Source organism: Siphateles boraxobius, unplaced genomic scaffold (genome assembly GCF_051911475.1).
Source record: "Siphateles boraxobius isolate OS27281-9 unplaced genomic scaffold, OSU_SipBor_1 130, whole genome shotgun sequence".
In the NCBI taxonomy this organism is placed as follows: Eukaryota; Metazoa; Chordata; class Actinopteri; order Cypriniformes; family Leuciscidae; genus Siphateles; species Siphateles boraxobius.
The window spans coordinates 24,983,545-25,011,139 of NW_027508734.1; the positions used below are offsets into that span (position 1 = coordinate 24,983,545).

Here is a 27,595-nt window from a genome sequence, read left to right on the forward strand (position 1 = left end):
GCGTAGTCTTCACTCCTACGCACTCTTCAATCGAAGAAAATAATACTACCATTAAAAACACATTTGATTTTCTTTTTTAATCAATGTAGAATATGTAACTGCTCTGAAGAAAAGAAATGAAAACCAATGCAATATGATTAATGTCCAAAAGATGACAAACTTTTTTGAAATGGGGTTGGATAAATATGTTGCTTTTAAAACTGTATGTGTTTGGTTGGGTGACAGTTGTAGGTTACAGCTTGAGTTGTGTGACAAAAGCGCAATGTTGTGTTTTATTGCGAGTGTAAGTTACACAGATATAAGTAAACACTTTGCAGTTTTAATGATAACCTCTATGAACAAAATAACGGAGTATGTTTTTATGTTTCCACTGTTCGATCGCGCGATTCGCGCCCGCGCCTCTCTCTCTCTCTCTCACACACACACACACAGTTCGATCGCGTCTCTCTCTCTCTCTCACACACACACATACACACACAGTTCGATCGCGTCTCTCTCTCACACACACACACACACACACACAGTTCGATCGCGCGTCTCTCTCTCTCTCTCTCTCTCTCTCTCTCTCTCTCTCTCTCTCTCTCTCTCTCTCTCTCTCTCTCTCTCTCTCTCTCACACACACACACACACACACACTCCAGCATGCATTGCAATCTTGACATGAATTCTGACTGCATGCAGATAGATGAGAGAGAGCGAGGAGTGTGGTGCTTAAAACATTAGCATACTTTTGAACGGGCGACAGTTTTCTGGTATGGTCCGACAATGTTTTCTTTAGCCCGCTGCATTTTGTAGGATTATATTCTGTTTTCACGCTATAATAATTGCTTTGCCATAATTCTTTGCGTTCTGATGACGTTGCCGCCCAGTTGGTCACATGTCTTAGCGATCTCTATTCATTCCGGTGAAATCTCAAAATAAAATGCACACAAACGTGTCCCTGCTTGATATAGACTGTAACCACTGATGAACATATTCAGTTTTGATGAGAGAAAAAAAAACTATATGAGTGCGGTGCGGATTAGAATCCTTAACCTCTGACACGCTTGGCAAATGAACTACCACTAAACCATTAAAGAACTCTAACAAACTTTGCAGATCGATGGATTTAGTTACGGGTTGAGCCATAGAAAGAGGCTGCACAGTTTGACAAGTTTGAGGCAAACTATAGGCACTACCCTGCCAAAATTGTTTTTTACTTATTCTTGTTTTTTTATATATGCAATATGTGTGTTATTCCAATTGTTTAGACGTTATGGTGACAAATGTGGCAGTTACGCATAATCAAATAAAAAACAAATGGTAGAATAAGCAGTGATTTTACTGTCTACTAGCATTTTTCTTTTACTAGTATTTGTTTACTGTGTTGCGTATGCGCACTTCTATCCTGTATTCTTCAACATGTACGGCAAAAAGCACAAATGCTGTGCCTTTGGACGTAAATATGTTATGCCAATAATCATTTCCGTTACGTATCAGACATGGACCAATTAAAATCGAGATATTACTGGACATTTGCGCAGCTAACGTCATTACACCACAGCTAGTCTACATGAGTTTAATCCCCGCCAAATTCAAAGTCAAAATGACAGCACCGTGCGGCCGTGATCATGGAGTTAAGAATTTTTTCCAAGCTTGATTTTAATTCAAAATCTGAATTAATAACAAGAGGGAGGTCTACGCCAGCCTTAGATGAGCAGCAAAAGGGCCCAAAATTTTTCAGATCGTTTCAAACAGACTGGTATGAAAGGAAATATGTGATCGACGTCTTCACGGGGAAAGAGCGGCGGATGGATTTTATGTACACATAACATACCGATTGGTGAGTCAAAAACTATTTTTGGTTTAATATTGAATTGATAAATGTGGTTGAATTAATGCAAGCCATTTGCCTTCATATTCATTTAAGCAGTGTGTGATTTTACTTTTGCTGACTTACAAACATAATTGGACGCTGTGCAACAATTAAAGGGACACTGTGTAGGTTTTTACGTATTTTATTATCTGAAATCAATATTTTTATTCATAAATATGTCCTCAATGGTGTACAAATACCTCTGCAAATTATCTGACTTATCCTCGTAAATGAAGAATTTATTATCTTTATGTACATGGGACGGGTAGGTTCACGGAGGCTTCCATGTCGTTCCGCCATCTTGAAAAACTATAATAGCAGAGAGGGTCAAAAAGTACCAACCAAACGCGTTTCCACAACGCGTTTTCGTTCAGACTCAGAGCAAGCGTCACGTGACTGAAAGCAGCAGAAACGGAGGAGAGCAGTGAGAGGCGCGTTCCCGGCGGCAAGTTTAAACGGCTGTATTGCACTCCTATGATTGCTGATTGCTTTATTATTTGTAATGGCGGATCATACATATGCCGAGCCACAGGAGAAGACATCCTCGTCCCAAAAAAAGGCCAGACTTGAACGAAAAAGGAAACGTGACCGGAGATTGCATAAAACAAGAGTAAATATCGGGATAGCGTTTTCAAGGTGGAAAGAGCTAATGCAGCAGAAAGATTTCAGAAGAGACGCTGAAGTTGCCTGCTTTCTCCTCGACAGGTAAGTCAATGTTACAGTCTTAATACATTTTTTTGTCATTGCTTGGTTGTGTACTTTAACTATAAATGTTATACTGTCTATATAATAAAGTTAAACAGGCTCTTTGATGAATAGCAGCTATTGAGTAACGTTACTTTACTCAATAGCTGCTATTTAGAAGGTGCTAAAAAAGGTTTGGAAACTTTCAATTCTATTTAGATCGTCTCTTGTAGCGGCCGGGCATCTTTGCCGTCGTTGTGTTGACTCTCGCGCTCCTCGTCGTCCATCTCCTCGCCTAGATCCCACTGATCCACTGCTTCTCTGTCCTCTCCCTCTCCCTCTCCCTACTGCTGAATCATCCGATGATGATATCTAACAATCACGTAATTTAGAAAATATAACGAATAAAGGCGGCAATACTACTAATAACAACAGTTCATGTTTTTCAGTGTCAGCAACTCATACTGTAACATTCGTTTGTTCGTTGTGTCAAGTTGCTGTTTTTTTTAAGTTACAAACCTGTTCATCTGGAGAAAAACTCAATGAAGTGTTACTACAAGACATCCTGTCATAGCATTTTTGGTACATAACGGCAACCGTAGATGCAATACGCACTTGAAAAAGCGAGGCGCTGGAGAGCAAAATTCGTTTGAATGCAAAATAATATTTCACCACTGGATGGGGGTATTTCTCACACAGTGTCCCTTTAAGGATTAAGAATGGTTGCATTCTGATGCTGGAGTGGACATTAACTACCGGTGTGTGCCTGTGCCGCGCTTGTGTGTGTGCGTGTGTGTGCGAGAGAGAGAGAGAGAGAGAGAGAGAGAGTACACGATATACATCCTGATTTGTACATTTCTTGATATGCCGCGCTTGTGCGTAACGTTTACTGTTATTACGTATTATTAGCCTAAACAATAAATCAGGTAATCTGGCTTTCAACTCAGTGCCTAGCCTCTTTAAAGGTGCAATGTGTAAAAAATTTGAGTATCCATTAACAGAAATGCAATATGACATCCATAACTATGTGTTCAGTGGTGTATAAAGAACTTACGTAATAAACCGTAATGTTTTTTTTTACCTTAGAATGAGGCATTTATATCTAGGCGCTGGAATCCCCTTCTATGAAGGTCGACATATTGTGACGTCATGTTTCTACCGTAGCCGACAGCGAACAAACAGCGTTACAGAGCGCGTTTCGTCACTACCTTGAAAGAGAAGCCGCAGAAAGCTAGAAGCTAGCCATAAACACCGTGAGTAGTGACTTTTCCCTTGTCAGTGGTGTAAAATATGTAGTTGGATTGTTTCATGTAACTTAATTCTTCTCCCTCGCTGTGTTATGGATTTGCTATGTGGGGATAAATGTGCTGGTTACGTTCGTGAGACAGCTGATTAGTACTCTTGTCATTGACCGTAAAACAGTTACAGGAATCACCAACCCGTCGATCTTGGAAGCATTTTAAGTCGATCGAGTTTCCAAAATCACGTCATTTTTGCCGCACGCACCTTTGGGCTCATGCGGACGCGTCAAGTATAAAACAAGGCTTAACGCTTTAACCAGCTCAGCCACAGTAACAGCTCATATTAGCCAGCTAAACTTTTACTACCCTGTTAGAAAAAATATATAGTTGCATAGTTTCATGTGGTTCTTCTCCCTCGCTGTATTATGGGTTTGCTATGTGGGGAGAAATGTGCTGGTTACGTTAGTGAGACAATCAACTAATTACTACTATTATATTACGTATTAAGACCCTTGATCCTCACCTGACTATGGCTTTGTAAACTTTATCCATGATGTGGTTTATAATGGACTGTGGTACAGAAACTTGGTTTACTCTGGCTATTCTCTGCCGTCTCGGACGACAATGTTTGTCCCGTTTTAGCCACCGTAGCTTCTTCGAAAGGGAGGGGAGAGCGGTGGGCTGAGCCCTTAGTATAAACTCGCAACTGAACCGCTAGATGTCGCTAAAAGTCACATACTGCACCTTTAAGACATCACCGCACGTCACTGACAAGTTTGTATCCAGCACTTCTGAAAATGCACTTCCGAATGCATCTCTGTCCCCACCACATTTCAAACCAAACTGACGCCCGTGTGTGTTTCTTCAATAAACAACATCTTTGATATGTGAACGCGCTATGCGTTAACAAGGCTGGTTCTCCGCAACTGCATCACACAGTATAAAATCAATGTAACAGTCTCTTTCACATCATATTTCACTTCTCCTCTTTCGCTACATCGTCTCTGGATCAATATAACTTCAATTCTAATCAATTTTTCTCAAATAGATAAATCAAATACTCAAATCTCTTTGGAGAGATCTGAATCACGTTTGCTCCCGTTTGCTTTGCCGATTAGAGCGCGAACAAAATCCGGAACACAAAAATGTGCTGCACAACTCTCATTGGTCGATCCTTCCAAACAAAAATTATTTTAATTGGCTGTTTTAAAACACACAAAATAACTAATAAAATTACAAGAAAATAAATATTCTTGTTTATTCATGTTTTAAATTCTTTTTTTCGTAACCTGGGTAACAATGAGCTGTAAAAGCCTCTTCTGGAAAGGGGGCTGCGAGCAGAAACTCATCTGCATTTAAAGGTACACACACAAAACAGTGTGTTTTAGCTCACACCCAAATATTGGGCAAATTGGACATGCCATAATAAATTATCTGTTGGGTCTTTTGAGCTGAAACTTCAGACACATTATGGGGACACCAGAGATTTAGTCCCTCCAGTCTTATGATTCAGCAATCGCTGAATATATCGCAAAATCAACAAAATATCGTTTTTTTTGTGATCCTGCATAATTCGCAAAATAATAGCAAAAACTAATTTTAGAATCACAAAAATAAATATTATCTAATTGAATCATCCCTATTTTATTTAAAGCTGTAATGCATTATTTTCACAAGGACACAGATATTGTGCATGCACAGTATGTGGTCTGTGTTAAAGCAAAAGGGAATCTTTCTCATTTAGATTTATTATTTTATCCAAAGCGGCTTACAAATGAGAACAATAGCAGCAGAAGCAGTTAAACTAACAGTAGGACAACAATATGCAAGTGCTATGACCCTTCTCAGTTTTATCCAACGCAGTACACGTAATTTTTTTTTAATAGAATAGAAGACAAGAAAAAGTGTTAGTATTACTGGATCAAGTGCTGCCGAAAAATATGCGTCTTTAGCCGTTTCTTGAAAATGGCTATGGACTCAGCAGCTCTGGTTGAGTTTGGCAGATCATTCCACCAGCAGGTAACAGTCATGGTAAAGGTCTGAGAAAGAAATGTTGTGCCTCTTTGAGATGGTACCACAAGACAACGTTCGCTTGCAGAGCGCAAGTTGCTGGATAGCACATAAGTCTGAAGTAATGAGTTAAGGTAAAAGGGAGCAGAGCCAGTCGTTGTTCTGTAGGCAAACATCGGTGACTTGAATTTGATGCGAGCGGCAACTAGCAACCAGTGCAATTTTGTGAGGAGAGGAGTGACATGTGCCCTCTTCGGCTCGTTAAAGACCACTCTAGCTGCAGCATTTTGGATCAGTTGCAGAGGTTTGACAGTGCAGTCTGGAAGACCAGCCAGGAGAGCATTACAATAGTCCAGTCTGGATAGAACAAGTGCTTGGACAAGGAGTTGTGTAGCATGCTCTGATAGGAAGTATCGGATCTTCCTAATGTTGTACAAGGCAAATCTACACGACCGTACAGTTCTAGCTATGTGCTCTGTTAAGTTCAATTGATCATCAATTACAACTCCAAGGGTCCTGGCTGACCTTGATGGAGTTATGGATGATGAGCCTAGCTGAATGGAGAAGTTGTGATGGAGTGTTGGGTTGGCCAGACCACAAGCTCTGTCTTCGTAAGGTTTAGTTGAAGGTGGTGGTCCTTCATCCAGCCAGAAATGTCTGTCAGGCAGGCTGAGATACGAGCATCTACCGTTGGATCGTCAGGCTGGAATAAGAGGTAGAGCTGTGTGTCATCAGCATAGCAGTGAAAGGAAAATACATGTTTCTGAATCACAGATCCTAGTGATGTCATGTAGATGGAGAAGAGAAGTGGTCCAAGCACTGAGCCCTGAGGCACCCCAGTAGCTAGATGTTGGGTCTTAGACACCTCACCTATCCATGACACCCTAAAGGACCTACCTGAGAAGTAAGACTTAAACCATTGGAATACGGTTCCCGAGATGCCCTTCGTCTTTAGGATTGACAGGAGGATCTGGTGGTTAACTGTGTCAAAGGCAGCAGACAGATGCAGCAGGATGAGAACTGAGGATTTGGAAGCTGCTCTTGCCAGTCTCAGAGCTTCAATTATTGAGAGCAGGGCAGTCTCAGTTGAGTGTCTGCTTTTGAAACCAGACTGATTGCTGTCCAGGAGGTTGTTCTGTGTAAGAAGGAAGAGATCTGGTTGAAAACAACTCGTTCAAGTGTTTTCGCGACGAATGGAATAAAGGATACCGCTCTGTAATTTTACAGATTTGCTGGATTTAGAGTGGGTTTCTTAAGCAGTGGGGTTACTCGAGCCTGCTTAAATGCTGTTGGAAAAGTACCCGTGTGAAGAGAGGAGTTTATGATGTGCGTGAGTGCGGGTACAATTGAGGAAGAAATGGCTTGAAGTAGATCAGTGGGAATAGGATCAAGCGGACAGGTAAGGGCGATTGGAAAAGAGGAGTTTGGAGACTTTTGCCTCTGAAAGCAGAGAGAATAAGGGTAGAATGTGTGTATTAGCTGGTAAAATGTGTGTGTCAGTTTGTGGATTGGTAAATTTGTGAATCTTTCTCACCTGCCGTCTCGCATAGGCTAAGTGCCAAGGACCGGGCGAAGCGATTACTCAAGATGCATGAATGACCAAATAAAAAGTATGATATGCCTGATAGTACAAAAAAATGTAAATAAATAAATAAATAAAATAAAAAAAGTTAATGTGCATGCGTTTGCTGACTGTCAGCGTGAGTATACCAAAATGTGTTCTATTTCTAGGCTTATTGCCCTTGAATGATCAAATACACATAATTATGCCAAAATATCCATCTTGAGTAAACAAGTTTGGGATGTGTGTCAGTATTGGATCTGCGCATTAATAATAATAATAATAATAATAATAATAATAATAATAATAATAATACATTACATTCATAAAGCGCTTTACATAGAAGGCCGAATCTTCTCAACCACCACCAATGTGCAGCATCCATCTGGATGCTTTTGGCCACTGGGCAAATTTGGCATTAGCCTACTGTAGGTCTTAAAGTCCCCTAATTTTAGCCCTTAACCCTTCAAAGTCGAAATACACTCCCCTTACAAATTTATTAATAACTTCGGAATGGATCAAGGTATTAACTTACTTTTTTTTAATTAAAAAGCTGACATTCGTCTGCGTAAAACACTGGCTGTGTTGACTTCCGCGAATGATAAGCCTTCATGGCCAAACAAAGATTCACTGCCGAGCAAGCTGCTGAAATGATTTTTGCCGAGAGCGATGAGAGAGAGAACGGATCTAATCCGGATGAAGAGGATCAAGTTCTGGACGGAATCGATCCATTTGAGTAGTAAGTATGAATGCAATATTGCTGATAATATATTGTCTAATATTGAATCATTTTTTAGCAAAATTATTTTATTGTAGCTTTTCAGAAATAACGGAGCAGTAATGTGCGCCATTATAATTTGCGCATTTTGGCCGCATGTAGTCCATCTTCATTTACAAGCTATTTCGTTTAGTTTGCTTGTCTATTTTATTGTAATGTTTTTTAGGGGAATTTTATTGTAGCTTTTCAGAAATAATGGTGCAGTAAGCCCTATGAGTAAGCCTTATCTAAGGCCTGTACTATTTGTCTACATGGGAGGGGGGTTTGGTTTAGACATTGGCCCAGTCCAATTCGCATACTATCCGTCCTAAATAGAATTCGAAAATATAATTAGTACGTCCGAAATCGTAGTATGTTGAAATGAGTGTTCCAAAGATACCCGGATGGTCTACTATTTCCGGTCAGAATCCGAAGTGAAGATCGATGCACACTCTAACGGCTAATATTGCCCACAACCCATCGCGCGTTGGACGAGGATTCGGTTAGAACTACAAACACGAGTGAAAAGTGTTAAAAAACTACAGACATGGAGGACGCGCGAGTCCGCCGGTTATGTAGAGAGAGTTAGATAAAGGGGTTTGAGTGATTAATTATCAATATCTAACCTGACGAAAAGTTATTTATTCAACGTCGTCTACATTATATTGGTATATTTTAACTGCGACAAGATGATTGACAGGGCAGTTTATGGTGACAGGAACACGCGACAGAGCTGTCCGTTAAAGGTGACGTGATAGTATATGTCCCAAATCTTGCCTACTCTTTTGCTACACACTCAAAAGTATGTACTTTTTCTTCACAAAAAGAGTACATACTTTTAGGTCGTAGTATAAGTAGGTGAATTGGGACTGGGCCATTGTATTCGGTGCGTAATGATGAAGGCTCCAGTAATATAGTCAAATTATTGTAGTTAGAAGTTCTATGACTTGGATGTAAAAATACACACATGATGATGAATAGCTAATCTTTATTTACCATATTGTAATAAAGGCTGTACAACTTTTGATATGTGGGAATGTAAACTGACAAAATCTGTGTGTTTTAGAACGGCCCCAGAGCAGCCGATTGCATCATTGCGCAACCCAAGACCCCGAACGCGCGCCCTGTGTGGACTGATGTGCAAATGCAGTGCACAGTGACATCTAGAGGTTGTTTTTGGATGTGTTTGGTAAATTGAGACCGAATATTCAATTCAAAATGAACATTTATGTTCCCTTTACATTTTCTTATAATTTCTGCTTTTCACAAAAAAAAAAAAAAAAAAACGTATGGTGACTACAGTCACAGAAATGTAAATAGTTAATTTGTTTCTTTATATTTTTTCACCCATTTTTTTTCTTTTTTTTCTAAAGCCTTTGAGGAATAAATATTTGTTGTAAAATCCCTTATTCATTTGGGTTTAATATTTTTTATATGATAAAAACAAAAAAAAATGAATTTCAGTTTTTGTATTTCTTGGTGATACATCACATCAGAACACATACAAATGTCTCAAGAAGTGTATTGACAATGCATCCACATTGTAGCTGAGAATCTATAGAATCCAGAAATATGACTCTCTTCACTCTGCTATGAAAATTGACCATTCCAGAAGCCAAAATATCAACATAGTGCCAGGCGGACTTAAAACCCCTTAGACTTTGAAGGGTTAAAACTCATCTTTGATCACCAAAATTACATATTTAAACGTTTTTTTCCCTTGAAAAAAATTCTTAATTAAAATAGGTTATATGTAGCTACACCCTTACCTCATTTAGTATGATTCATTTACTATGAATATGCAAATTAGCCCCTCCATTCACACCAGCTCAGAGAACCACTCATGTATGGTCACACGTTGTCGTGATTGGTTACAAGGTAGTTTGTGAAATCAGAAACACCAGCGATTTCAAACTGCGTTTTTGAGGTGCTGACTAATGAATTTACATATGGTTTGTCTAAAAGCATATTAATAAAATTAGAATGCAGTGTTTTTAATGACTGTTTACTTGATTAGACTACTTAATTACTTATATTAGGCAATTGCTAATTGCTGTGGTTTACTTGTAAGATTTTGGTCATATGTCCCATAAGTGATCATGTTAATAAAGCTAGATAGTATACCTGTAACAGGACGTCCACTGAAGGCAAAAGTTGTAGAACGCAAGTGCAGTTTATTATTATTCAAAAACAAGCTCAAAGATCAAACATAAAACAGTCGCATGGAACTCAAAATAGAAACATGGGCATGACACCTACCAACAGTGATTACAGGGAAACAATACTTGACAAAGACACATGGCAAACATCAGGGCTTAAATACACACAAGACTAATGACTGAACAAGACACACGTGTGCACAATGAAACAATGAACCAATGACAACATGACAACACAGAACGCATGGCAGGATTACAAAGTAGATTTGTGCTCTTTGTTTGTTCTGTTGTCATGTACTATTGTGCATCTAAATATCACGTAACACATTGTAAATCCTATTTTTTTTAATGCACTTTTTTTGTGCAAATTTCTGGAAACCTCCACCACAAAGTCAGTCATTTTGATCGCAAAAATGAAAATCACAAAAAAAAATATTGCAGAATCCTGCTGAGACTGACTTTAATCTTGTAAAAAGGGGCGTTTATATTTAAGTTTTATATTTGGGAAAGTGTGTGATAGGGGCATCCCCACCCCAACTAAACTCACTGGCCCCTGCTTCATTCTCTATTACGGACACACACTGCTGCCAAGAGAGAGACCGCCCAAACTTTCTCTTCAAAAGCATTTTAGTTTTTACAGCCTGGGCCACATCAGCTCCACGTTCAGCCAAAACTATAGCTAAACCTTGTGACTTGCACCACGTCCCATGTAATGGTGGACTGGGACAGAAATAGAGCTCATTGTTCAACAGATCCCAAAAGGGAAGTTCAAATTATTATGGAGCCTGCTCCTTGCAGCATTCAATGTTACGTAACATATTCATTGAATTATTGGTTAGTCTTTGCACACACCATGGTATTTCACTCTAAGGAGAAGTAACTTTAGGTCTCTTATCTATACTGTAAAATCAACTATTAAGGAAATTTAAAGCAAACCATGTGATTCAAATAGTCAAATTCTAAGTTAGAAAACCAACTGGCATGCAGAAGTTAAAACTTGTTATGATTTGTGTCGGCTAATACATTTTATATGGAATATCTTTAGACATTTGTCATGAATATAACTGATATGAAATGGAAGACATTTATTTTTTTCATACAACAATTATCTGTGAATTTTTTGATGTCCAGAGAAGTTGTTTGAACTGTGAGAGTAGCACTAACAAAAACTTCTCCGGAAAATAATAATATTTAAATTAATAATTCTGTCATCATTTACCCTCATACTATTCTAAAACTGTATGCCTTTCTTCTGTGGAACACAAAAGAAGATTTTTTTAAAGAAAATAAGTGATAATATTAGACAGAAGAAAGAATACATGTTTGGAATGACACAAGTGACGAAAGAATTTGCATGAACTAGTTGTGAGACATAATTGTAATTAAATAAATACTTTTCATTTTGTTTTAAAGCATGCTATTGCTGCCATCTAGTGTAAAACTGCCTACAGTGCAGTACTGAAAAGCTTGTGACGCTATACAAATAGACAAATTATGCCAGCACAAAGTAACTGCATCTAACGAAATAACTATAAAAATAGCCTAGTATGTTCCTCTCTCAATTTAATTTTATAAATAATAAAAAATCAATTTATAATCATAGTAGTACTTTACAATAATAATATTTACATTTGCCTTAGTGGTAAGGACTTTTAATTTGAAATAAAACGTGTAACGGTTTTCCCGGATGTAGGTGCGTTGGTCAGCTATTAAAGTAATTATATGCCGACTATATGGATTCAGTGCTTCTGCTCTATTTTAAAACCTTTACTGCTACTTGTTGGTATTTGTGCAGTTTTTTTAAGCAGCCTGGATTGATTGGATGGATAAAACGCTTTGGATATTTATCGAGATTTCTGTAAAATGTGATTTGTTTGCAGAATAATTAACGTTAAGTTAGTTAACGGTACAGTTAACGTTAACGTTAGTCGTGCTCTCCACGCACAACAAACGGTTAATATTTAGGTCAGTTTCAAGTCTCGTATTGGTTTGGTGCACTATTGCAAGTTAATTACTACATCTAGACGAGATTAGTTTACCCACAGCACGAGAGCGTGATGAGAGATTTGGTTAACGTTACTGAGACTCCGCTCCGCTCAGGCTACAGATACAGTAAATGAGTAAAGATAGAGCTAGCCGTCACTCAAACAAAGCTGTTGTGTTGCTGCTGTGGATGAGTAAGGGTCAAAGATGTGTCAGGTTAGTTGTAGTTTTCGTGTAAAGAAAAAACAGTGCAGGTAATGCTGGCTGATTCAGATGAGGTGGTGGAGCAGCCCAGAGTCCTGTCATCAACTGAGCAAGTGAGTTTTATGGTTTAACGTTACTTGAGCTATAAAAGGTCAATGACCATACAGATATAAATGACTTTGTTTGGATATCTCTAAAAATGACAAGTCTTGTAGCCATAAAATTATTAGTCGTTATTAAAAATTAGTTTTAAATTAGATAAGATAATTAGACATGAAGACAGATCATTTTCAATAAATTCTTGATGAATTCGATAAATTAGCTTTGCAATAGTGTCAATTGTGATCACTGTTTTAAGCGTTATTTTGATATTCTTTTATAGGGATAGTTTACCCAAAAATGAAAATTCTGCCTTCATCTACTCATCCTCATGCCATTTCAAACCTGTATGACTGACATTCTTCTTTGAAGCATAAAAGAAGATAAAAATTACATGGAAAGTCATTTATAAAAAATGCTGCAATATTCCATAATTAATAAGAATTGTCAATTTTGATTTCATGTTGACTTAAAAGTAAAACCTACTGCAATATTTTAATGACAGAAGTGACAGAAGCAGGCTCCCTTCTCATGGATGTCTGCAGCAAGAACTCCAATCGCACCGCCCCGGTGAGTGAGGGGGGACCCAGGAGAGCTGATGTGCCCCTATGCTCTCGGACCAATGGTTGGAGTTGGCCCCCGCACCCTTTCCAGCTCCTGGCCTGGCTGCTTTATCTCTACTTTGCTGTCACTGGCTTTGGTGTATTTGTGCCTCTGCTCCCCACACACTGGATCCCAGCCGGATATATTGTATCCTTGTTTTAGTGTTTATTAGCCTATGTAGCCTGCAAATAAGCTGTTCCTGTTCACATCTGTGTGTTGTTGTTATTATAGAGGTCTGTAAACCTGTACCCTCCCTAATAAGTTGGAACCTTGTACAGCTCTATGTACAATATCAAGCATTATTCGGTATTATCAAGTTATCAGTCTTTAACGTTGAGCTCAGTGTACAGGGATTACATTTGTCTGTCACCTCTGCATGCACCTGATGGCCGTCTCCATCGATCCTGCAGATTATAATGTCCGAGCTAAGAGTTATAAAGGACCCATGCCGGTGTTTGACCACACCAAACATGCACACGTCATCGAGAACTGTCACTGCTACCTCTGTGAAGTAGATGTGTAAGTACAGACAAGCTGCTGTCTATTTCTCTATTGTTATGCTAGTATGTATGTGTATAGACAATGAGAAAACCACTTCCTAGATCAAATTCAATGCATCTTTGCCCCTTTCATGCATATTTTACTGCATCAACAAGCTACAATGGGCTGTGTTGCAGTAATTACCAAATGATGTCGTTTGGCATGATAAAGCCCTCTTAACAGTAGTAAAATAAATGTAGTGTACAGCCTCTGTTTTATTCAACCTTATTTCTTTAATAATATGGCTGCAGTAGGCATAGAAGAACAAGTCTGAAATTATAATCCTTGACGTCTTGTAAGTTTTAAATTGGAAATGACTAAACTACTGATTGCAGCACTTTCTAATGCTGATTGCTGACTTACTGTATACAAAAAGTGGTTAATAATTTGACAACTGTGGTTGCTTTAAGTTTCAAGTGCAACTTGTTGATAACTGACAGATAGCCTAACTACTTTAACTGTCTAAGTAATGGTTCTTTTTGGGGATGCACAATATACCGGCCACCATATATCGGCCGATAAATGATTATTTATAATGTTGTTGTTGTTATCGGCCCGATAAGAAAATTTGGCAAATATATTAGAACCAATAAATAATGGATTATTTCCTTCAGCTGAGACACTTCAGATGTGCACTGTTCAACATTATGCTTTTGTATTGCTTGAAATATGATTGGAATCCCTTCAAAAAAGGAAAATACAGTTAAGTGCAACGTGCAACGTTGGTACAATGGACGTATTGTGTACATGCATGTTTTTACATTGTACTTATATTTTGAAAATAAATGCATTTAATTACAGCTGTAATAAATGTATGTATTTACATATGTAATTACACTGTTGACCCTTCCCTTACACCTTAACTTACCCTTAAACCGACCCATTACACCAACCTGTCCCTAACCTTACCCGTATCACACCTCAATAGCAGCACAAGTGTTTTACAATACAACATGTAGGAGCCATACATTGGGTTTGCATAGTCTTTTGTGATATTTCTCTTTCCATCTATACTGTTGTGTATGTGCACGCGCAGTGTGACGTCATTTGTAACTATGGCACCGTGAGGGGGTGTGGTGTGTATATATTAGCGTGTGTGTTCACCTGTGGGCATGGCAGGTTGTTTGGAGCATGGCTGCAGGGTGAGCATGGGGAAAAACTTTCTTTTGACCGTCACTACTGGCAATGACGTTACTACCACTGTTATCTGTTACTATGCGCTGTTTGATGTATCTTCACTCGATTGATGGAATGCATCTACCAAAGTAAGTGATTGGTGTTTGTTCTTGCTGCTGGTGAAACAAAGTAATAAAGATAACATCAGATGTAATGCTTCAGTGTGACGCGTCTTTAGTATAATCTCCTCGTGTCTTAGCCTGCCGCGGCTTTTTATAGTTTTTTGGAGTATATGCCGCTATAATATGTCAAAAGAAAATTTTAGGAACCGCAGATTCAAACGTATTGTTGGTTAACGTTGGAGGTTTGATATCGTTCAACGTTGTATGAGAGACGTGAACGCGCATTTGTTTTCGTGTAAAACTTATTTCATTCACAAATGTTCTGTTATTATAGATGCTTATTATTGTTTACTAGCCATTTTTATTTGAAAAGTATACTGTAAACAATGTGGATGGCTGGTCAGAAAATGAATGAATTCCCTGCTAGGCTCAGCGGTACTTTCACATAATGTGATCGTACTGGTTTGTTTGTTTTATTACCCCTTTGTAGTATTTTGGTTTGTGCGTCAAGCGGGTGAAGCATTGCGCTTGGGAGTGCCGACGTAGTTCTCGTCCTAAGACGGTTAGTCTTGCTCAAGACTATCGGTATAGAGGTACATAAATACCCACCGCTAGTACGCACAGAAGACTAGGGTTGAGTTTAGCTTAGCTTTCGTGGATAAGTTAGAGGGAAACAAAGACCAATGCATCGCATTTTGTTTCTGAGTGGAAATTTAATTCAAGTGTGCTGTTTAAGTGTCATTAGCAGATATTTTTTGTGATATTTTTTTTGTGGATTATCTTGTAGATAAAATGGAGTTGAGGGATACCAGGTTGAATGAGAAAAGGCAAATATCATTGACAGCTAAGGCTTTTGAATATACATTGGGAAAGCTCCAAGAAGAACGTCAAGCAAAAGTAAGAAAGATTAAAGGTGCAATTAGAGAGATTAAAGACCTAATGCAAAGTGCTGATAGTGCTGAAGATATACGATCACACCTTGAAAATATATCAAGCCTGTTTAAAGATGCAAGTCAACTTCATGGTGTTTTGGTTTCTATGCTCCCACCTGAAGAACAGGAAAAACAAAAGGCTTGGTTTGACAGCGTTGAAGAACATAAGACTGTTTTTGTGGAAGAGACAAATAAATGGCTGTTGAATGCGCCAGACATACCTGTAGAGGGCGTTGATGCCCCATGTTTACGATCTACCGTTTCCAATGCTAATGAGACACATATATCTAAAATTATGGAAAATACAGTAGAAGATGATATTAGGCCAAGTGATAGTATTTCTAATGTGTCAGTGAGGTCAAAGAAATGCAGTACGGTGGTGAGTAAATCTATGTCTACTGCATCATCCGCTAGAATAAGGGCTGAGGCTGAGACCGCTGCTCTGAAGGCTAGCCAAAGGCTGCTGAGTCAGAAGAATGCCTTGGAAGAACAGCAGGAATTGTTGAGGAGAAAGGAGGAGGAGTTTGATCTGGACATGGAGCTAGCAGCATCTTTGGCTAAAGTAAGTGTGTTCAAGGCTTCAGAAGTATCTTGTGCGTCTCATGCATCGGTGAGATCAGATGGGATGAATTCCTATCTTAAAAGAGGAGTAGGAACACAGCTAAGTCAGAACGCCACAGCATTTGTGCCTGATTTTAGTGGTCAATCATCGGTTGTAAAGGAGGTAGAGACTGTGGAGGAACCTTTGAGCCCAGGTTATGCTGCTGTGAGGCCTAAGACACACAACAAAATTGGGCTGCATGCTTTTGTGACCAGAGACTATCCATCCACTTTATCTTTTCATCCTGCTGTCACAAATAATGCTGGTCTCCTCACTCTATCAGAGGGTGCTTTTCATCCACCAGTTACTCACCTTAAATATAAAGCTGCACCTGTAACCGTGAATAATCCTGATCGTCGTTTTATCACAGTTTTGGAAAGGCAAAATCAAATTACGTCTTTATTGGTTGATCAACAGTCACTTTTTCTGTTACCCAAGCAAGACTTACAAGTTTTCGACGGAGATCCACTGGAGTATCAAACCTTCATAAGAGGATTTGAACACAACATAGAAGGGAGAATACAAAGTCAAAAGGACTTTTTGTATTACCTTGAGCAGTAAACAAGAGGTCAGCCCAGGGATTTGGTTCGAAGCTCTCAACATCTGCCCCTGTCTCATGGATACACTAAAGCAAAGTCATTACTTCAGGAACATTTTGGCGATCCATTCAAAGTAGCCTCCGCTTATATGGATAAGGTGCTTTCATGGCCGATGGTTAAAGCTGAGGATATCAAGGCTTAACGGTCCTACAGTCTAATGCTACAGGAATGTTGCAACTCCGTGGGGACCGTCGTAAGTGATCTGAATGTACCTACAAATATGCAAATTATTGTGAGAAAGCTGCCTAATAAGCTGCGGGATCATTGGAGAAGTGTGGTTGGTGATATTCAGGAGAAGTTTCGTCGTAGAGCTACATTTTTGGACATAGTGGAGTTTGTTGAGAGACAAGTTAAGATAGCGAGTGATCCTCTCTTTAGAAATATTCAAGATACACCTGCGACAGGAAGAAAATAATTAAAAATGGTCAAGTCTCAAACTGGTTCAAAGGCTAGAGGCAGTAGCTTTGCCACTGCTGTAGCACCTGCTGAGAAGTAAATAGAGTCTGTGAATAAAAGAGAGAAGAATTCACCAATGAAAGCTTGTTTGTTTTGTGGAGCTGGACATTCTTTGGAGGTTTGTCTTCTTTTGGATAAAAGGACTCAAGAGGAAAAAAATTATTTTTTGATGGAGAACCGTATGTGCTTTGGATGCCTGTGTGTTGGGCACATGAGTAAGGATTGCAGAAAACGACTGATATGTAAAATATGCAATTATAGGCATCCTACGTTGTTGCATATCCACCCCAAGCTAAACAAAAGAGTTTGACTCAGGGCCATCGTAGGCTTGGAAATGACCAGAGAAGGTGCTGTGGTTTCTGTTCAGTCCAGTGGTTTGACTGGGGCTGGTGGACAGGACCGCACGCTCTATTTTGCCTGTTCAGGTGAGATCCAAGAGAGGGCAAGAGACTTTTGTCACGTATGCGTTTTTGGATCCAGGGAGTACTTCTTCGTTTTGTACAGAGCGACTCATGAATCGGCTTAATCTTAATGGAAAGAAACTGGGAATCCTCCTTAGAACTATGGGACAAGAAACAGTTGTGGACAGTTATAAGCTTTCAGACTTGGAAGTAGCCGGATTAGTTTCGGACAACTTTTGTGGCCTGCCTGAGGTTTTTACTCAGAAGAGTATGGCTGTTCATCGAGGTAATATTCCATGCTCGAAAGACCTCCAAAGATGGTCGCATCTGAGAGATATAAAAATGCCAGAAATTGATGCTGATATAGACCTTCTGATCGGCAATAACGTCCCTCACGCTTGAGAACCATGGGAAGTGATTCGTGCAGCGAATGGAGGCCCTTATGCAATTAAGACCATTCTGGGTTGGACCTTGAATGGTCCGCTCCGAGGAGATAATCAGATCAGTGATCAGGATTTGCAGCCCGACATCACGGTTAATCGCATCTCTGTGGCAAGGCTTGATGAGCTCTGGGAAAAGCAACTGAAGATGGATTTTCCTGAAAATCTGCAGGATGAACAACCTGGTCTGTCGAGAGAGGATAAGCGTTTCATTGAGTCAGTTTCCGAATCTGCCAAGCTCATTGATGGTCATTACAGTATCGGTTTGCCGGTAAAACAAAAGTACCTAAATATGCCTAACAACAAACCAGTTGCAGAACAGCGTGCATTGAGTCTTAAAAGGCGCTTGAATAAAGATCCATCTTTTTGCTCTGACTACATTGCATTTATGTCCAAAATGCTGGCTGATGGCTATGCTGAGAGAGTTCAAGCTGAGCACCTGACACGTCGTGATGGAAGGGTGTGGTATTTACCCCACCATGGGGTGTATCATCCTAAGAAGAAAAACTGCGGGTAGTTTATGATTGTGGGGTCACATTCCAGGGGACATCTCTGAATTCACAATTGTTTCAAGGACCAGATCTCACAAATTTGTTGGTGGGAGTCCTTACAAGATTCCGCAAAGAACCTGTGGTGCTTATGGCAGATATAGAGGCCATGTTCCATCAGGTCAGGGTTCCGGCTGAAGACTCTGACTTGTTGAGATTTCTGTGGTGGCCCGATGGAGATTGCAGTCAGGAGTTAGTGGAGTACAGAATGATGGTGCATCTGTTCGGTGCTACTTCCTCTCCTAGTTGCGCTTGTTTTGCTTTGAAAAAGTGTGCTGAAGACAATCAAAAGTGCTTCAGTTCTGCGGCAGTTAACACCATCCTACACCATTTCTATGTTGATGATTGTTTAGTGTCTGTTGGCTCTGAAGAGGAAGCGGTATCTTCATGTCAAGAGCTTAGTGCCTTATGTGCTGAAGGTGGGTTTAAGCTCACAAAATGGATTAGTAATCGACGTACTGTCCTCGCTATAATTCCTCCGGAAGAGCGAGCCAAAGAGGTAAAAGATTTGGATCTGGATAACAACTCCTTGCCTGTTGAGCGGGTCTTGGGTGTGCGGTGGTGTGTCGAATCTGATTCATTTAAGTTTAAAATCATACTTAAAACTCACCCACTCACAAGAAGAGGAATCCTGTCCATGGTTATTTCGATTTATGACCCTCTTGGTTTCGTAGCCCCTGTCGTTTTGTCGGCCAAAAAAATTCTCCTAAACCTTTGCAGGAGACGTTTGGGATGGGATGATCCTTTGCCCTCTTCTGTTGTCGAAGAATGGATGGCTTGGCTGGAAGACCTTCATGACCTTGAAAATTGGGAGGTCAGTAGGTGTTTAAAACCTGTGGACTGTGGTCGTCTTGTTTCTGCTCAGCTACACCACTTTGCAGACGCAAGTAAGGAAGGGTTTGGGACTCTGACTTACCTGTTGCTCCATGACAATAATGGACAAACTCACAGTGCATTTGTAATGGGAGAGGCACGTGTAGCTCCTCTTAAATCTGTCACTATTCCTCGGATGGAGCTGACTGCCGCGGTGGTGGCTAGCAGGATGGACAAGTTGTGGAGGAAGGAGCTGCAAATGGACCTTGAAGAGTCGGTCTTTTGGACGGACAGCACTTCTGTTTTGAAATACATAAAAAATGAGAGTGTCTGAAATATTGAAGACGTCTAACGTATCGCAGTGGAGGTACGTTAATACATCAAACAACCCTGCGGATATAGCTTCCAGAGGTGTTAAAGTTCAGTCATTTTTAAAGACTGATGCATGGCTCTGTGGTCCTGACTTTCTTCATGAGCCTGAGGACAGGTGGCCCGAAAATCCAGAGACCTTGGAAAGCTCTCTCTCTGGAGACCCAGATGTCAAAGTAGTGGTAGTGAACGCTGCTCAAGTTGAGCAGGTTAGTCCGGTGGAGAAACTCATTGGTTACTTTTCCTACTGGTTACGTCTTAAGAGGGCAGTTGGTTGGCTTCTCAAGTTTAAGACCTTGCTCCTATCCTTGGTGCGACATCGAAAGCTGCTGAGAGAAAAACTTTCTAATTTAGATCTAAGTACTGATCAGCTGGAGAAAAGGTTACAGGTTCAGATGGAAGGTGTTAAGGCTCAAGTACCAAAGGAGGTTTTATCCATGGAGGATATGGTCATGGCAGAGTTAAATATCATCCGTTTCTGTAAAAAAAATAAGGTTTTCGGAGGAACTGTCCTATTTGAAGAAAGGAGAGTGTGTAAGAAGGACAAGTCATCTCTACAAGCTCAACCCAATCCTGGAAGGTGATCTCATTAGGGTTGGAGGACGGCTCAGTAGAGCAGCAATGCCACTTGAAGTGAAACATCCAGTCATACTGGCTAAAGATCAACACATTTCTAATCTCATCCTTGCTCATGTGCATCAAGAAACAGGCCATGGTGGACGAAACCACATGCTTTCTCATTTACGTCAGAAGTATTGGATTCCTGGTGCCGGTGTTGCCATCAGAAAGGTTCTGACTTAATGTGTTTTCTGTCGTAAACTGTCTGCTTCACCTGGACAACAGAAAATGGCTGATCTTCCTCCAACAGGATAACTCCTGATGAGCTTCCTTTCAGTCGAGTTGGTTTGGACTGTTTTGGACCATTTGAAGTTAAACGTGGAAGAAATGTGATCAAGAGGTATGGGCTCATTTTTACATGCTTGGCGATACGGGCTATACACCTTGAAGTTCTTTCGTCTTTAGACACGGACTCCTTCATTAATGGTTTCAGAAGGTTTATAGCGAGACGTGGTCAAGTCCTGGAAATTTGTTCAGACAACGGTACTAATTTTGTGGGCGCGGAACGTGAATTGAGGCAGGCTATTGAGAATCTGAATCATAACCTCATAAATGATGTACTGTTGCAAAAGGGTGTCAAATGGGTTTTCAATCCCCCAACAGCATCACACCATGGATGTGCTTGGGAAAGATTAATTCGGTCAGTTCGTAGAGTGCTTAACTCGGTCTTTAAGATTCAGATCCTTGACGAAGAAAGCTTGGCAATGGTATTTTGTGAGGCTGAAGCGATTGTTAACAGTCGTCCAATAACGAAAGCATCTACAGATCCTCAAGATTTGGAGGCATTGACTCCTAATCATCTGCTTTTGCTTAAAACACAGCCGTTATTGCCTCCAGGATTGTTCAAGGAGGAGGATGTCTATTCTCATCGTCGCTGGAGACAGGTTCAGTATATGTCGGATTTGTTCTGGAAGCGCTGGGTAAAGGAGTACTTTCCTGGACTTCAGGAGCGCCAGAAATGGAATTCCATAAAAAGAAACTTTGTTTCAGGAGATCTGGTGGTGCTAGTGGATGATATGGCACCTCGCAATACTTGGATTACAGGAAGAATTGTGGATAGTGTACAGATTAAGACTAAAACTAGCTATCTGAACAGACCAATAACCAAAGTCTGCCTTCTGCAGGAAGCAGAAGGGCAGTGAAGATCTTATACAGTTTGAATGAACTTTGTTATTTTTGGACCTTAATGGACTAATAGTTCATTCTTCATATTCTGATTGGTGTCTGTCTCCCACAAGGTAATGGTGGTGGTTAATTATTACTATGAAATAATTTGGGGCTGGAATGTAGGAGCCATACATTGGGTTTGCATAGTCTTTTGTGATATTTCTCTTTCCATCTATACTGTTGTGTATGTGCATGCGCGGTGTGATGTCATTTTGTAACTATGGCACCGTGAGGGGGTGTGGTGTGTATATATTAGCGTGTGTGTTCACCTGTGGGCATGGCAGGTTGTTTGGAGCATGGAGAAAAACTTTCTTTTGACCGTCACTACTGGCAATGACGTTACTACCACTATTATCTGTTACTATGCGCTGTTTGATGTATCTTCACTCGATTGATGGAATGCATCTACCAAAGTAAGTGATTGGTGTTTGTTCTTGCTGCTGGTGAAACGAAGTAATAAAGATAACATCAGATGTAATGCTTCAGTGTGACGCGTCTTTAGTATAATCTCCTCGTGTCTTAGCCTGCTGCGGCTTTTTATAGTTTTTTGGAGTATATGCCACTATACAACATAAACACAATAAGTGCATTGTACTTATTTTTCAATGTAAGTACATAATACTTAAAGCCACTTAATATAAAGTGGGACCTAAAATTATAATGAGAACATATATTATAATATATATTGTGTGCTTGGGACATATATTTTAATGGTGAGACTTTTGTTTTTGAAATCAGGCTCTCAAAAAATGTATAAAGTTGGATTTAGATTTATCGGCCAATATATCGGTTATTGGCTTTCAAACCAAAAGAGTTATTGGTATCTACCAAAATGCAATGATGAATTGTGTTCAAGCGTGCAACTTTTTCAAGCAACTCTTCTATTCTGTCCCACAAAAATTTGTACTTTCCAGGGGCCCTAAATCAAAACACTGTAGTGCGTGTAATAAGTGTGTGGCAAGCTTTGACCACCACTGTCGATGGTTGAATAATTGTGTGGGCAGCAGAAACTACTGGTGAGTACTTTTCACTTCCTCTTCTCTGTCTGTCATTGTGTGTGTTCGTTTTCCACGTTCTGCCGTTTCCATGGATAGATATTTTAACTGTGTGAGTCTTCAGGGCAGATCCTGTGTCAAACTATTCAGAAAAATGTAACATTCAGATAAAGCATTTTATAGTGTATGTCACTAGGCCTATATCCAGTAAGCTGACACTAAACGTTTCATGATTTTATGACATACCGTGCTGGTCAGAATTATTTTCCCCCTTGGTAAATATGATCAAAGATGGCTATAAAAAATACATCTGAATTGTTTATCCTTTTGATATTTTATAAAAGAAAAATGCAAAAATCTAACTGAAGTAATATAATTGAAAGTGGGGGAGAAATCATATTATGAAATAAAGGTTAAACACCACTGTCGATTAATGGGTATATAAAGCAGTCAAGATATGTATATAAATTTAGAAATGTCTCCAAAATGGTGTTAAAGTCCGGTTTTTGTAGTTTTTGGTAAGTGACGGTTATTTTTTACGCAACTCGGCGATGAGGTCACATGAGGTAGATGTGGTGGATAGCCTCAGCCTTTCTCAGGTACTAGAACTAGTTCTAACACTGACTATGGCGTCTAACTGGGATGAGGAAGAGGTGGCGAGACCCACAGTTAACATTTATGATGGCCCACAGCCATATAATTAATAAATAAATGCATGGTCACAGGAGAATGACTGGAGAGTTGGTGGAATGTCCTGGTGAGTTGCTACCATTTAGAAACACAGCAATGACCACTGCAGCTAGTAGTCTATGAACAGCAGTGCATACAATAACAACTTTTTTTACTGTCAGTGAATAGCATCGAGTGAAAGTCAACGTTTTCTTTATATATAGTGACAGTGATTATGTCGTTGGCTCAGATAAGTACCCTAAACTTAGTCAGAAGATCTATAAATAGAAGGTATATTATGCTAGCTATGGGCTAGCTTGACAGTCCCACCTGTGAACCCCTAGTGTTTATTTCTAAGCTTTTACCTCTTTCTCCGGTGAAAATGTTGTTTGCAAACGTAGCCGACGCCGAGTAGGCTGGTCATGTCTTCAGTGTGATTATTGTTGATTGTGCCAACTAGTTTTCCTCGTGATTGATTGTCATTGACACCGTCAGGCTTACCGGGAGAAGGAGTGAGTAGTAAGCGTCTGTGTTACTGTGTTTGGCAGGTGTCTGTGTGGGCGTTGTCGTCCCATGGAAACTGTGGTGGAGGGCTTGTGTTGTAGGGAGGTGAGCGCGTTTTTGACGCTGGTCGAGGACCTCGCCCCGCGGCCAGCAGATGTGTAGCAATGTTCAGGGAAGAAGGAGGCGAGAACCGGCGAACAATCAAAATATACTTTATTTAAAATAAAACAAACAAACCAAAATACCCCCTCGCGGACGACTGCTGGCTACCGAAAATAAACAAAGAACTGCCAGCAGCCCCTCGCGGACGACTGCTGGCTAAAATAAAATACAAATACAAAAAACATAACACAACTAAAACACAGGCCTGTTCCTTTCTCGATCATCAACGTCGTCGCTCCTCCTTTATCAGGGTACCCGCGGGTCTTAAAAGCATTGAAAAAGTCTTAAATTTGATAATCTCAAATTAAGGCCTTAAAAGCCTTGAATTTGGTGTACAAAGTCTTGGATTTTGTTACAAAGGTCTTAAATATTATTTCACGAGAAGCTATGATATAGGCCTAGTGAATGACTAACTTTTTTTATAGGCCAATGTGGAAAATTATCTGAATTGAGAGAGTTCGGGAGCCGGATGAACAAAAGCTTTGTGATAGTGAGTATTACAAGTAATACCGTAAGCACAAGAAAAGGAAGGAAACTAAATTATGTAATTAAAATAAAAAACAAAATCAGATAATAAATCCGTGGAAAAACACTGCTCATTCACGTCTCTCAGCGGCCGTGCGCTCAACAGATGAATGTGCTGCTGCTCCTCTCAGTCATTTACTGAACAGGGTAGACGTAGCTAGAGTGAGTGACGTTTGAAAAGTCGCTAAAAATAGCGACTCATTTGCGCGATTCTTTTGCAGTCTGTACGCGGAGGGGTGCTCTAACTGCAGCTGGGAGGGGCTGCTGCGCGAGGACTGGGCCGCCTGTGAGTGCTTTGGGATGGGGATGGGACCCACGGCAGCACCCGCTGCTCGTTGAGAAGAGTAAGAACGATATGTGCTTTCACGTCAGAGAGTCTCCAAAAGTCTCCAATAACTAGTCGCAATCGCTAGTCGCTTTTTTGAAAATGTGTCGCTAGAGGGTTCTAAATACTCGCTAAATATAGCGACAAAGTCGCTAAGTTGGCAACACTGTGGAGTTTAGCGATCTTCATTTGAGATTTTCTACTTAAATATAAGTGTCATTCAGTCGGTCTGTGTGCTGTCACGAGCCGCTTGCGCTGTTTTTACGACTAAATCTGCGATCAAAATGCAGGCTGATATCCAGCAGTGTTTTTAATATTGATCATATTATACGAGCAAGAATGCAATGTTTCCCGAATATCCACACGATTTCAAATGTGACAGATTTTATACAACAGTAAAAAAGAAAAGAAAAAAAGGGTAACATTAAGTGGTGTACTACGTTTAAAACAGCATTGTCAGACTTATAGCTCTATTTTGCAACAAAATGTGTGGCTTTGAATGAATCGTGAGATTCATGAATTAATGACTCAGACACTGTTGCCAACTATTTTCAAAGGAAAGTAGCTGACGCCTTCCCTAAAAGTCGCCAAATGTCGCTAGATGACGTCGTATGCTAATTAGCATATTCATGACGTCATCGCGTCGTACTTGCGCTCTGCCTGCCTAATGTGTTTTCCCTCTAAATTCATGCTAACATTCTGTATTTTAATATAATATAATATAATATAGCCGAATGTCCAATAAAGCTGTTCTCATTGCCTATATTATTTTTGTCAGACAATAAAACAAGTAGCTATGATATAGTGAATGACTAAATCTTTTTATATGTGTAAAATTATCTGAATTGAGAGAGTTCGGGAACTGGGTGAAAGCTCTGTGATAGCGAGTATTACAAGTAATAAGCACAAGAAAAGAAAGTAAATTAAAATGGTCAAATAAAACTCTTTAAAAATAAAACAAAAGAGAAGCAGATAAGTGACAAGTCCGTGGGGAAAAAAAAAACTGGCGCGCGCTCAACACATGAATGTGCTGCTGCTCGTCTCAGCCATTCACTGAACAAGGTAGACGCAGTTAGAGAGAGTGACGGCAGGGAGAAAGCAAGAGCTCGCGCTCGCAGAACAGTACTGGCAACATCTGGAGGTTACTGAGGTTTGTCTAAAAAAGTCGCTAGATTTGTCGCTAGTCGCTTTTTTAAAAAAATGTCGCTAAAGGGGTCTGAAAAGTCGCTAAAAATAGCGACAAAGGCGCTAAGTTGGCAACACTGGACTCAGACTCACTCATAAAGATAATGAGTTACCAACACCTACTGGCCATTTTAATGTTTTTTAACGTTGCATATTTAATGACCATTGTTTTATTTAAAGCATTATTTCTTTTTTTAAAGGTATTATAAAGGTAAAAAATTAAATGGAAAAATTGATTAAAGGGGGCAAATATAGTCCCTGTGAGTGCAGTCTAAGTGGAAGAGAGGGGGTTCCAGGGGGTACGGCACTCTAAACAACTGGAGAAACATGGGAGTTAGGAAAAGGGATATATATGTAGAACTCCACAAGTGCTACTGCTAAAGAGTGTAATGTCAATAATTTTTCATAAGCTTAATTGAATTGGACTAGAGAGAATAATTATGACATTTTCTGTCTAAAGACTACACATAAATTAACTACCAAAAGTAAAGTAACTGTCAACTAAAACTATAAAAAACAGAACGACTCAAATGGGATTAAGACCTATTAGCATTTTCGTCTGAAGATGAAGACTAAGACTAAATCAAAAATGGCTGCCAAAATTAACACTGGCCTATACGTGTGCGCTACAACGCTGGTGTGTATGTATTAAATATGACTGATAATTTAAGTGAAATTTTTTATTTAATTCAAGAAGCCTACTTGTACATAATTATTTTCTAGGGTTTAAAATGTATACAGATTTGACATTTTCCCCTGATACTTCTGTCGGAATGGGTACAAAGTTGGCATTGAATTTCATTTGAAATGGTATTAAAAAGGTCTTAAAAAGCCTTGAATTTAAGTTGGAGGATCCTGGGGGTACCCTGTTTATGCTTCCGCTCCTCCGTGAGAGATGCGAGACCGGTTTGCTTCACAGGTTCTGCTCATTAGCAATCGCACCACCGACCTTGCGTCGTTCTCTCACGTCTCTCGGCCGTCCTGTTCGCCACAAGATGTAACGTGCATAACGCAGCATCCTGGATTTGAGGCATGCTGCCTGAATACGTTTGTGCTACACATAGCATACACACACTTCAGGCAGGAATTTACAATGACGATGATAAATTAAAATACAAAAACTACCGAAAACACTGACTCACGACCGCTCTTACTGAATACCAACCTACTCAGCACTGAGCTGACGCAGAGCACACATACAACTCCCTCGTGTGATGTAAAATGACGCGATGCTGAAAAAAAGCGTTTTTTACGAGCAGTCAAAGAAACGCTCACTTTATCTACTAAATTGGTGCCCTTATGTTGTTTTAAAACATTTTAAATCGTGCATTAACTTTTCATATGGTATTTTC

At 39.8% G+C, this 27,595-nt stretch overlaps 1 protein-coding gene across 4 annotated transcripts in view; it reads left to right on the top strand.

Annotated features, from left to right (window-relative positions):
• The first annotated feature begins 11,954 nt into the window (after window positions 1-11,954).
• The window catches only part of zdhhc1 (zDHHC palmitoyltransferase 1), a 50,672-nt gene continuing 35,031 nt past the window's right edge, over window positions 11,955-27,595 (top strand). The window contains exons 1-5 of one of the 4 annotated variants that reach the window (XM_077228906.1): window positions 11,955-12,162; window positions 12,196-12,567; window positions 13,099-13,303; window positions 13,500-13,675; window positions 22,793-22,894. In XM_077228906.1, coding sequence (XP_077085021.1) covers window positions 12,524-12,567; window positions 13,099-13,303; window positions 13,500-13,675; window positions 22,793-22,894 — 527 coding nt within the window. In that variant the 5' untranslated portion in view covers window positions 11,955-12,162; window positions 12,196-12,523. Of the gene's footprint in view, window positions 12,163-12,195; window positions 12,568-13,058; window positions 13,304-13,499; window positions 13,676-22,792; window positions 22,895-27,595 lie in introns of all 4 variants that reach the window. The other 3 variants (XM_077228909.1, XM_077228905.1, XM_077228908.1) reach the window with 3 other exon arrangements.